Source organism: Panthera pardus, unplaced genomic scaffold, assembly GCF_024362965.1.
Source record: "Panthera pardus isolate Hobbes unplaced genomic scaffold, ASM2436296v1 HiC_scaffold_10, whole genome shotgun sequence".
In the NCBI taxonomy this organism is placed as follows: Eukaryota; Metazoa; Chordata; class Mammalia; order Carnivora; family Felidae; genus Panthera; species Panthera pardus.
In genome coordinates, this window is record NW_026526655.1 from 44395384 (window position 1) to 44408507 (window position 13124).

Consider the following 13124-nt stretch of genomic DNA (forward strand, 5'->3'; position numbering starts at 1 on the left):
GATGACTAGTCATGGAAAAATCCCTTTTATCAGTTTGCAGCTCAAACAAGTCATAATTTGGATGGCCTGCAAGAATGGACAGTTTGGGCCTGCCGTGACCACACATGGCATCATGTATCGGGAGTCCAATGGTATTCTCTCTCATATTTATTTATAAATATATAATTTATCGTCAAGTTAGCTAACCAACAGAGTATACAGTGTGCTCTTGGCTTCGGGAGCAGATTCCCATGATTCATCACTTACATACAACACCCAATGCTCATCCCAGCAAGTGCCCTCCTCAATGCCCATCACCCATTTTCTCCCCAACATACCCCTCATCCTCCGCCTCCTCCATCAACCCTTAGTTCTCTGTATTTAAGAGTCTCTTATGGTTTGTAACTATTTTTTTTTCCTTCCCTTCCCCTATGGTCTTCTGTTAAGTTTCTCAAATTGCACACGAGTGAAAACATATGATATCTGTCTTTCTCTGACCTATTTCACTTAGCATAATACCCTCCAGCTCCATCCAGGTATTACTTGTTGCATTACTTGTTGCAAATGGCAGGATTTCATTCTTTCTCGTTATATTACTTGTTGCGTTACTTGTTGCAAATGGCAGGATTTCATTCTTTCTCATTGCCAAGTAGTATTCCATTGTATAAATAAACCACGTCTTCTTTATCCATTCACAAGTTGATGAACATTTGGGCTTTTTCCATAATTTGGCAATTGTTGATAGCACTGCTATAAACATTGGGGTCCATGTACTCCTATGAATCAGCACTTCTGTATCTTTGGATAAATTCCTAGTAGTGCTATTGCTGGGTCATAGGGTAATTCTATTTTTAATTTTTTGAGGAACCTCCACACTGTTTTACAGTGGCTGCATCAGTTTGCATTCCCACCAACAGTGCAAGAGGGTTGCCCTTTCTCCACATCCTCACCAACATCTATTGTTTCCTCAATTGTTAATTTTAGCCACTCTGACCAGTGTAAGGTGGTATCTCAGTGTGGTTTTGATTTGTACTTCCCTGATGATGAGTGATGTTGAGCTTCTTTTCATGTGTCTGTTAGCTGTCTGGATGTCTTCTTTGGAAAAGTGTTCATGTCTTCTGTCCATTTCTTCACTGGATTATTTGTTTTTTGGGGGTGTTGAGTTAGGTAAGTTCTTTGTAGATTTTGGATACTTACCCTTTATCCAATTTAAGTTTTAAATGAAAAAAATTCAGACTTTGTTTTTAATAGCCTTTTCCATAATCCTTGTAAGTGAATATACGTTATTTTTATCTGATAATGAATTTTAATAAAAACTAAGCTGACATTAAATGTGCAGCATGATTTTATAAAGACTTAAACACTGTGTAACATTTAATGCTATTAAATTATGGACTTCTGTGTTTTACTAAATTTCAGTTAAGAAGTGTGCCATTTGCTTTTAATTAGCATTCTCTAGTTAAAATTTTCCAATTTAAGCTTTATATTGTACACAGTTCTCATGTGAAGGTTAAAGCATTGTTTTTAGTTAAAGTAATAAGTATGATTGTGCCATTAGTCCTAACAATTGTGTATAGCAGAGTCCTGGGAGATAGTTATGTTTCTTACAGGTGTTTATATTAGTACTATATATTACATGAGCAGTGAAATCTGATAATTAAGTTATAGCATATGAGTTCCTAAGTAAGCATATAGGCCAGTTCATCACAGCCATATGACTTGTAAGTCTGTCATTTTATAATCTGGCCTCACCTGCTTAATCTGTTTACTTTCCTATCCCTCATTTCCTCAGTCAGCCTTTATTCACTCATATTTAACATCTTAATATTTCCGGGGTGCCTGGGTGGCTCAGTTGGTTAAGTGCCCTACTCTTGATTTCAGCCCAGGTCATGATCTCAAGGTTCGTGAGATAGAGTACTACATCTGGTCCTATGCTGACAGTGCACAGCCTGCTTGGGATTCTCTCTCCACCTTTCTCACTACCCCTGTCTCTCCCCTTCTCACGCTCGCTCGCTCTCAAAATAAGTAAACATTAAAAAAAAAATCTTGATGTTTCCAAATATCCATTGTTTGTTTTAGGATGTGTTATTCTCTAGGATTCTTGCACTCCTTTTTCTTTGCATGCATCAAGGCCCAGCTCAAATATCCCCTTTTCTATTTTTTTTTCAGATTGTCAGTAGTTACTGTAGTCAGAATTATTTGCCCTCTTTATTCATCTTTGCTTTGCAAGCACGTAACATATTACTTGGTATATAGTAATAAATTAAGAGATTTGAGAGTATTTTGTAGTCCAAGTAATTCTAAGACTAGGTTCTGTTCTAAATCAGTTGACTCTGTTCCTTCAGAAACAAAAAAGATTTAATTACTATGTGTATACTTTGTATATACTATGTATATACTTTTGCTTTTGGTATGTATATTTTGCTTTACTACAGAATTTAAAGAATTTTAGAGACCTTTGTCAGGGGCACCTGTGTGGCTCAGTTGGTTAAGCCTCTGACTCTAATTTCAGCTCAGGTCATGATCTCCTATGGGATCAAGCCCTGTGTTGGTGGAGCCTGCTTGGGATTCTCCCTCTCACTCCCTCTCTGCCCCTCCCCTGCTCATGTGCTGTTCTCAAAATAAATAAGCATTTAAAAGAGAAAAAGAGGGGCGCCTGGGTGGCGCAGTCGGTTAAGCGTCCGACTTCAGCCAGGTCACGATCTCGCGGTCCCTGAGTTCGAGCCCCGCGTCAGGCTCTGGGCTGATGGCTCGGAGCCTGGAGCCTGTTTCCGATTCTGTGTCTCCCTCTCTCTCTCTGCCCCTCCCCCGTTCATGCTCTGTCTCTCTCTGTCCCAAAAATAAATAAAAAACGTTGAAAAAAAAAAATTAAAAGAGAAAAAGAAACTTTGTCAGATATACGTAGTAGTCCATTTGATTACTTACTGTTAACTTGTATGAAAGATTTGCATTTAATGTCCAGGCATACCTCGTGTCATTGTGCTTTGCAGATTTTTTTTTTTTTTTTTTTTTTTTTTTTTTTTACAAATTGAAGGTTTGCAGCAACCCTGCATCAGCAGAGCAAATCTATTGGTGGTATTTTTCCAACAACATTTGCTCACTCTGTGTCTGTGTGTCACATTTTGGTAATTCTCATGATATTTCAAATTTTTTCACTATTCTGATGAACGGTGATCTTGATGTTACTGTTGTAACTGTTTTGGTGGTGCGATGAATGCACCCACGTAAGATGGTGAACTTAACAAATATTGTGTTTCTTCTGACTGCTCCACCAATCTGCTGTTCTTTCATGTCCCTCTCCTTAGGCATCCCTATTCCCTGAGACACAACAGCATTGAAATTAGGCCGATTAATAATTGTGCCTCCAAGTGTACAAATGAAAGGAAGAGTCAGATGTCTCTCACTTGAAATCAAAAGCTAAAAATGCTTAAGCTTAGTGAGGAGGGCACGTCAAAAGCCAAGATAGGTCAAAAGCTAGGCCTCTTGCACCAGTTAGCCAGGTTGTGAATGCAAAGGAAATGTTTTTGAAGGAAATGAAAGTGTTACTCAAGTGAACACATGAATAAGAATGTGAAACATCCTTATTGCTGATAAGGAGAAAGCTTTAGTTGGGATAGAAGATCAAACCAGCTACATTTCCTTAGGTCAAACCTAATCCAGAATAAGGCCTGTTCAGTTCTATGAAGGCTGAGAGAGGTGAGGAAGTTACAGAAGAAAAGTTTGAAGCTAGCAGAAGTTAGTAACGGGGTTTAAAGAAGGCCATCTCCATAATGTAAAGATGCAAGGTGAAGCAGCAAGTGCTGATGGCAAAGGGCAGCCAGTCATCCAGAAGGTCTAGCTAAGATAATGAAGGTGACGCTAATAAACAAGATCTTCAATATAGATGGAACAGTCTTCTGTTGGAAGAAGAGGTCATCTAAGACTTTGATAACTAGAAGTCAATGGCTGGCTTCAGAGCTTCAAAGGATAGGCTCACTTCCTTGTTAGGGGCTAATGCAGCTGTTGACTTTAAGTTGAAGCTAATACTCATTGATCATTCTGAAAATCCTGGGGCCCTTAAGAATCATGCTAAATCTACTCTGCTGTGCTTTATAAATGGAACAACAAAGCCTGGATGAAACACAGCTGTTTACAACATGGTTTACTGAATACGCATACACACATTTACATATATACATGTATACATGTAAAATGTAACACATTGTAACACATGTAAAATGTAACACATGTAAACACATGTAACACATGTAACACATGTAAAATGTAAAATGAAACACAGCTGTTTACAACATGGTTTACTGAATACGCATACACACATTTACATATATACATGTATACACATGTATACATGTATATATGTAAAATGTTTATTAATGTTTGTTTGCTTTTGGGAGAGCATAAGTAGGGGAGGGGCAGAGAGAGGGGAACAGGATCTGAAGCCCTGATGAGCCCAATGTGGGGCTCGAACTCAAGAACCAAGATCATGATCTGATCTGAAGTTGGACACTCAACCGAGTGAGCCATTCAGGTGCCTCCTGAATATTTTAAGTCTATCGTTGAAACCTACTGCTCAGAAAAAAAGATGCCTTTCAATATACTGCTCATTGACAATGCACCTGGTTGCCCAAGAACTTTGATGGAGCTTGCTAACACAGCATCTATTCTGCATCCCTGGGTCAACGAGCAATTTTGAATTTTCAAGGCTTATTATTTAAGAAATACATTTTATAAGACTATAGCTGCCATAGAGAGTGAGTCCTTTGGATCTGGGCAAAGTAAATTGAAAACCTTCTGGAAGGGATTCACCACTCTAGATGCCATTAAGAACATCTGTGATTCTTGGGAAGAGGCCAAAAACTAGCAACATTGGTAGGAGTTAGAAGAAGTTCATTCTAACCCTCATGGATGATTTTGATGGGTTCAAGACATCAGTGGAGGAAGTAACTGCAGATGTGGTGGAAACAACAAGAGACCTAGAATTAAAAGTGGAGCCTGAAGATGTGACTGAATTGCTGCCATTTCATGATCAAACTATGAAGAAGGAGTTGCTTCTTATGGATGAGCAAAGAAAATGGTTTCTTGAGATGGAATCTACTCTTGATGAAGATGCTGTGAAGATTGTTGGAATGACAACAAAGGATCTAAGACTGTTACGTAAACATAGTAGATAAAGCAGCTCCTTGAGGTTTGAGAGGATTGACTCTAATTTTGAAAGCTCTGCTGTGGGTACACTGCTATCAAACAGCATTGCATGCTACAGAGAAATTGTGAAAGGAAGAGTCCTTCAATACAGCAAACTTGACTGTTGTCTTATTTTAAGAAATTGCCACAGCCTCCCCAACCTTCAGCATCTTCCACCCTGATCAGTCAGCAGCCATCAACATTGAGGCAAAACTCTCCACCAGCAAAGATTCTGACTCAAAGTGCAGATGATCATTAGTATTTACTAGCAAAATTCCTTCCCCCCACCCCTTTCCACAATGTCAGCTTTATTCAGTCATAAAGCAAGGTTGACATAATTATCAAGCATGTGTTTAACTTGGCTTCTATAGTGTGGCCTCTTCTCTCCCTTTAGTTGTGGAGTTTGTTCTGTCAGCCTTCAGGTTAATTTCTGGGGGTATTTAGGATGAACTGATAGTTATCTAGTTGTGTTCATGGGACACACATAACTGTTATATGCACTGGGGGAAAATCATTTGAATTTATTGCAGTATTTGCTTTATTGTGGTGGTCTGGAGCTGAACCCACAGCACCTCTGAGGTATACCTGTATATGGTTTAATATTGGCTTGTGACAAAATCTTAATGAATTTCATCCTAGGCTTAATCTTTTTTTACACAGAGAATGTCTATGCACATGGATGCAGCAGGAGAAGTACTACTGGAAAGAAGAGGTTGTGCAGGAGTGATAACACTAAACAGACCAAAGTTCCTAAATGCATTAACCTTTAATATGGTTCGGCACATTTACCCACAACTAAAGGTTTGTGATTTCCTTAAATTATATGGATACTTTAAAAAATGTATCCTTAGCGGGGCGCCTGGGTAGCTCAGTCGGTTGAGCGTCCGACTTCAGCTCAGGTCATGATCTCACAGTCTGTGAGCTCGAGCCCCACGTCAGGCTCTGTGCTGACAGCTCAGAGCCTGGAGCCTGTTTGAGATTCTGTGTCTCCCTCTCTCCCTGAACCTCCCGCATTCATGCTCTCTCTCTCTGTCTCAAAAATCAATAAAGGTTAAAAAAAAATTATTAAAAAAAAAAAAGTATCCTTAGGGGCACCTGGGTGGCTCAGTCAGTTGAGTGGCCAACTTCAGCTCAGGTCATGATCTTGGGCCCCATGAGTTCGAGCCCGTGTCAGGCTCTGTGCTGACAGCTCAGAGCCTGGAGCCTGCTTTGGATTCTGTATCTCCCTCTTTCTCTGCCCTTCCCCAACTTGCTCTCTCTCTCTCTCTCTCTCTCTCTCTCTCTTCTCTCTCAAAAATAAACAAACATTAAAAATAAATAAATAAGAATGTATCCTAAAAGAACATTTCTGGGATTCTCTTCCATAGAATCTTTGGGATCAGTGCCCAAGCCCCACTGATTTCTTGTCTTCGTCCTTTCCCTATGTGATTATCTTGAAGCGTCCCTAATGACAGGGACTTCATGACCTCCTGAGAGCTCCTTCCACTTTTCCATAGCTCTGAGTTTCTTCCTGTGTTTTGCCACTCTGCTTCTCTGACCTTTTAACCAGTGATAATAGTTCTGCCTCTTGGTACAGGAGTAAACAAATCTAACGTTCCATGTGACAGCATTCTGACATGATTCTTAGAGAAGACTATAAGCTTTTCTATTCTAAGTGAACTGCATGGTGCTGTGGAAAAGCATGACTTGTAGTTGGACTACTTTGTTTGAAACTTGGACTTCTGTTTATTAACTCTTCAGCTTGGGAGTGTTCATCTCTCTGTCCTTCATTTACCTCAGCCGTGAAATGGGGATTATAATATCTCACAAGATTATTGTGAAGTGAAATGGTGTACCTAATATGGTCAGCCACAAAGACTAATTCTCCCCTGGTTACAAGTTCCTTAATTTTTCATTTGATGAGTCTGTCTTCTATTTCCTTATGTCCGTTTGGGACACCTTATAATATGTCTTTAAATGTAATAAAGAGAAATCAAGTATTTCAGGTTGGAGTGGACCAGAGTGGAAGAAAGTAGAAACTTCCATGTTAGAATGCCATATTTCTATTAATGTAGTCCAATATTGCATTAGTCTTTTGGACAGCCACATCCATCCAGCTACATCTCTTCCTTGTGTGTTTATATTTTTATTCTCAAGTGTAGAATTTATACAGCTCCTGTTAATTTTTTGTCTCTGGTTAACTGATGTTTTAGTGAATAGTCTTTTGAATTGCCCTTGGCTCTTGATTCTTTCATCCTGATTATTTATAGTTGCCCCTGCCAACCTCAAATCACTTCAAGATCTAATCAGTATTGTGGTTTCATTCTATTGCTTATAAATTTGTCAGTAGGTTGGAGCCCTATATTACCACAATAGAAAGGTTCTTGTTCAGTTTATCAACAGTCTTTGGACTGATTTGTTCACCAGATTTATAAGCTTCTGGGATGTATATTTAAGCCCATCTTCTTTCATCTTGGTGTCAAAGTTGTCATGGCAAAGATTTCTTCAGATATCATCATACAATTTGGATCACAAAGTGTATTCATCTAGCAACTTTGTTGGAATAGTCTCCAATTTATGTCAGAAAAGAAAATGAAGTTAGGATCCATTCTTTTGGATGTACTTTATAAAGCTTGTACTTTATGTGTATTGACATGTATTTATCTATACATGTATATGTGTGTATCCATATGTGTATATAAATGCATATAGATTTTTTAAATGAGTTTTCATTTATAGTATGCTTTTCCCATTTTCTTTTCAATTTGGATAGAATTGGGAACAAGATCCTGAAACTTTCATGATCATTATAAAAGGAGCTGGTGGAAAGGCTTTCTGTTCTGGGGGTGATATCAGAGGTAAAAACTTTTTCCTCCTCTTAACCTAAATGCTTTTTTCCCTGAGTAGAACTGATAAAACCAACAGGAAATTTTTGTAGTACTTTGTAATTTGCTTTACTTAGAATTTTTTTTTATTATAATGTCTTAGCTTTTGTAGTTAATATTAGAAAAATGAGAATAGCATTTTTTTAAACTATGTATGTGCCCTTCATATATTCTGTCTTTCTACCTAAATCATCCTAAACAAACATATATAGTTATGGTGTGTGAGTCCACTTTTTATTCTAGGTTAGCTGGTATTCGGCAATTCAATTTGTTCTATAACCTGACAATCTGGCCATGTTGAGTGACTTGTCATTGTCCAAATATGACATTCTTTCACATATCTCCTTGACTGTTCTTGTGCTTTTCCCCAGTTCATGATCCCAAAGCAAGAATGTACTTATACATTTATCCTATTGTCAATATATTTTTACAGATGTTTAGAAACGTTGAAATGAGATAAAAAGATTAATTCTCCTTTCTAATTCTTTAGGTCAATCTGTATACATATAACTATTAAAGGCAAAAGAGAGAAGAAATGTATATTCTCAGGATCAAAGTCACGTATTTATCATCACCACTGGTGATGATATTTCAGTATTTAATATATACTGAAACTTTTTTACACTTTGTAATGAAATTGGTAGAGTTCAGGGATGGTTTTTTTCCTTGAGTTTTTATCGTGTGTGTGTTATTTATTTTTGTATTGTGTTAAGGCAGTACTGTTTCTATTATATTTGGAATAGGAAAAACAAGCTTGATTTAGGATATAATTTTAGGTACCTATTAAATTTTTTTAATATTAAATGTGATTTATTGTCAAATTGGTTTCCATACAATACCCAGTGCTCATCCCAACAGGTGCCCTCCTCAATTGCCCATCACCCACTTTCACCTCTCCCCCACCCCCCATCAACCCAGTATTTAAGAGTCTCTTATGGTTTGTTTCCTTCCCTCTCTGTAACTTTTTTTTTCCCCCTTTCCCCTCCCCCATGGCCTTCTGTTAAGTTTCTCAGGATCCACATATGAGTGAAAACATATGGTATCTGTCTTTCTCTGCCTGACTTATTTCACTTAGCATAATACCCTCCAGTTCCCTCCACATTGCTGCAAATGGCAAGGTTTCATTCTTTCTCATTGCCAAGTAGTATTCCATTATATATATAAACCACATCTTTATCCATTCGCCAGTTGTTGGACATTTAGATACCTATTAAATTTAAAGTAACTTGAGTGTTAAAATTTCAGTTGCTTAGATAGATTTGTTAACTGAATTGTGTTTGAATTTATTGTTTTTCCCACAACATGAATATATTTAAAAAAATGTTTTTCAGCATGGAGCTAACCTTTATTGTGGAGTTGAGCCTATGATCTTCATAGTTTACAGATAGGCAGAACCTTACATATTGTTTTTAGCTTCTTCTAACTGTGAGCTATTTTTACATACACATTTAACTTTATACTATATATATAAATATATATATGTAAATGTATATATATATAAGTATATATATATATTGATATTTGGAGGTACAGTTACAAGTTACAGATTTAGTTTATGTGTATAAAGAAGTGGTCTTCAATTCCAGGAAATTTAGTTGCTTTAAAGATGTTTATTTAGTCCAAGATGATAAGTGGGCACTCAGAAAAAAAATTTTTTTTAAATGCTATTCATTTAATTTTAACTTCTATGGAATTAATTGATTAGAATAAGATAAAGAGGAAATCAAAGATTTTTGAGGTAACAGCTTCATTCCATAGGCAATATAATTTGCACTTTTGTCATTTTAGAATTGCTAAATAGTGGTAAGAACTGAATAAGAAATAATAGATGAGGGTTTGGGGGCATGCGTATATCAGTGAAATACCATTAATGACAAAAAATAGACACCAAATCTTTCTTTTAAAAACCAGGAAAAGAAGTCAACATTTGGAACATTTTGAAGGAAAATATATCAGTTTTCTAGAATTAGTCTAAATACCTATAGTCAACAATTTTTAGGTAACTCTTTCCCATAGAAGAAATATGTTTATATTTTTATTTGTATTTTAGTAGATAATTCTTAGAAGGGGTCCCTAGGTGACTCAGTTGTTTGAGCGTCTGACTTGGGCTCAGGCCATGATCTCGCCATTCCCGAGTTTGAGCCCTGCATGGGGCTCTGTGCTGACACCTCAGAGCCTGGAACCTATTTCAGATTCTGTGTCTCTCCCCCTCTCTCTGCCCCTCCCCTGCTTGCACTCTGTCTCTCTCTGAAAGATAAATAAAAAAGACACTTAAAAAAAACATTAAAAAGACTTAAAGAGGAAAGGCATATAATCTTACAGTATATGGAAGAGAATGGTTTGGTAGTAGTCTTAACATTGACTGGACTAGGAATACAGTGGGTGCTCAGTGTTTCATGATGAAATGAATGTGGCAGAAATATTTAACTAGACAGAATATATTGCACTGTGTGTATGGGTACATGAGTACGCATGCACATACGTGCTTCTATTTCTCTGTGTGTATGTATAATGTACTTTGTGTTAAGATATGTTACCATTGGAAATGTATATCCAGCAAATCTTTATTTGGGTGCTATAGAAAATAGTCAAAATAAAATGGTAGCAATATATAAGTTCTAAATTAGGTATAGCACTTTGTAAGAAATTCTTAAGAATTTTTGCCTTGAAGTTTTGACTTTAGAATATGGATCTGGGGCTGTGTCTGTGGTAAGGGCACTTCAAAACTTTAACAAACCATTCTAGAGTTTCCCCTGGTACTTAATATGACAGTATTTTAAGTTTATTCTCTTTCTCTTTGACAGTGTTAACTAGAAAGCACTTTATTAAAAAATTACAATCTTTTTCCCTTATCTTCCTTCTTTTTTTTTTTTTTTTTTTTTTTGTAGCGATCTCAGAAGCTGGAGGGGCAGACCAGAAGATAACTCAAGATTTCTTTAGAGAAGAATATAGGCTGAACAATGCCATTGGTATGTGTGTTCCTCTGAGAGCTTTAAAAATGGAATCAAGATATAAGCTGCAGTGTCAATTGTTAAAGATACAATCAGTAGACATTCTTATTACTCTTTCTACTCTTTCATAGACTATATGTCAGGCATAAATAAAGCTGACTGAACTATTCTGACTGCTCATTCCAGAACAATTCATACTTTAATATTAGTAAGCTATACTTAGTTACTGTATGTCCTACACTCAGTATGAAAACATGGATTCTGATTATATCGCTGGCTTTCTTAGAAAACAAAAATCTTGGGCCTCAGTTTTCTCTGTAAAATGAAGTACCGTTTCCTAATTCTTCAGGAACTCTGGGATGAAAATACCTTTATAGTTGATGTTCCAGGTTTCATTGGAAGTGAAGCAGTACTTTTATTAAGCATGCGCTTCAAATGTTAAGTTGCAGGGAATAATATAATAAATAATTGTGTACCCACCAGCCAGAATGAACAGACATTAATATTTTATTTTTGCTTGATGTTTTAAGATTTATTTAGAAGAGATAAAATACTACGTTTTTTATTTATTTATTTATTTTTTTTTTTTTAATTTTTTTTTTAATGTTTATTTATTTTTGAGACAGAGAGAGACAGAGCATGAATGAGGGAGGGTCAGAGAGAGAGGGAGACACAGAATCTGAAGCAGGCTCCAGTCTCTGAGCTGTCAGCACAGACCCCGATGCGGGGCTTGAACTCACAGACTGTGAGATCATGACCTGAGCCGAAGTCGGCCGCTTAACCGACTGAGCCACCCAGGCGCCCCAAAATACTACATGTTTTAAACTTATACTTTAGTTGGCTCTGTTGTTTTCCTTAGTGCCATTCTTTTCTCTCCCCAGAAGCAACCATTATCTCTCCTCAAGGAGCAACTGTTGTCGTTAATTTTTAGTGTATTCTACCAGACCATACTTAATATTTTTACTGTATATTTATGAACAGAGGTAGTATTACTGTGTGGTTTTGAAATTTATAGAAGTAACATCTTACTATGTATACCAGTGCATAAGTTGTTTTTAATAACATGGAACAAAACTGTTGGGAGTATTCTGTATTATGAATGTATCCCACATTACTTTTCTGTTCTACATTAATTAATATTTTAGGTTATTTCAAATTTTTACTAATACAGATATGGTCCCCGTAGTGTCTATGTACAAAAGTTTCTTTAGGAATAATAGAAGCAGAATGGATGGATCATAGTTTATAGGTCTTCAGCTGTTTCCAGATTCTTCTCTAAAGTACAAGACTTTATTTTTTGCATGTTGTTTCCATCATTTTTTTGTGTTAAACTTTGCATGTTTAATATCTTACTGTGGCTTTAATTTGTATTTCATTGCATATTGGTGAGATAGAAGGTGTTTTCTTTTTTTCTTTTTTTTCTTTCTTTTTTTTTTTAATGTTTATTTATTTTTGAGAGAGAGAGTCAGAGCGTGAGCGGGGGGAGGGCCAGAGAGAGGGAGACCCAGAATCAGAACCAGGCTCCAGGCTCTGAGCTGTCAGCACAGAGCCCGACATGGGGCTTGAACCATGAACTGTGAGAACATGACATGAGCGGAAGTCGGACACCCAACCATCTGAGCCACCCAGGCGCCCTGATAGAAGGTGTTTTCTTAAGTAATCATTTAGATTTTCTTTTCAGTGTCATCCTTTCTTCATCTTTTTGTTGGATTGTCTTTTTCTTACTGATGGTGTAGGTCTTTATGTATTCTGGATTCCTCATTTTTGTAAACTATACATACTTCTCTCTGTTTGCTACTTTAGGTTATTTTTTGGTATATCTAAGTTTTTATTTGATGAGTTGAAATGCATCCATTCTTTTCCTTTATGATTTATGCTTTTTTGCATTAAACCATGTAATAACACTGAGGTTATTAAGATGTCATATTTTCTTTTAATAGTTTCAATATTTTGTTTCTTTGTACTCTAAGTCTTTAATGTACGTGGGGTAGTTTTTTGCATGTGACATCCTTTAACTTTTAGTTTTCAGCTAGAAAGCCAGTTGTTGTGTTTTCTTTTATGTGTAAATCTCATGCCTTTTTCACTGATGTTAATGATACCTCTGTCAGGTATCAAGTTCTTATATGTGACCTGGTCTGTTTCTGGGCTT

The 13124-nt window shown here is 36.7% G+C and overlaps 1 protein-coding gene across 1 annotated transcript in view; it reads left to right on the forward strand.

The window, feature by feature from the left end:
- The window catches only part of HIBCH (3-hydroxyisobutyryl-CoA hydrolase), a 114868-nt gene that overhangs the window by 37034 nt on the left and 64710 nt on the right, over positions 1 to 13124 (forward strand). Inside the window, 3 exon segments of the mRNA XM_053906907.1 lie at positions 5821 to 5961; positions 7913 to 7997; positions 10913 to 10993. Of these exon segments, the coding sequence (XP_053762882.1) occupies positions 5821 to 5961; positions 7913 to 7997; positions 10913 to 10993 (307 nt within the window).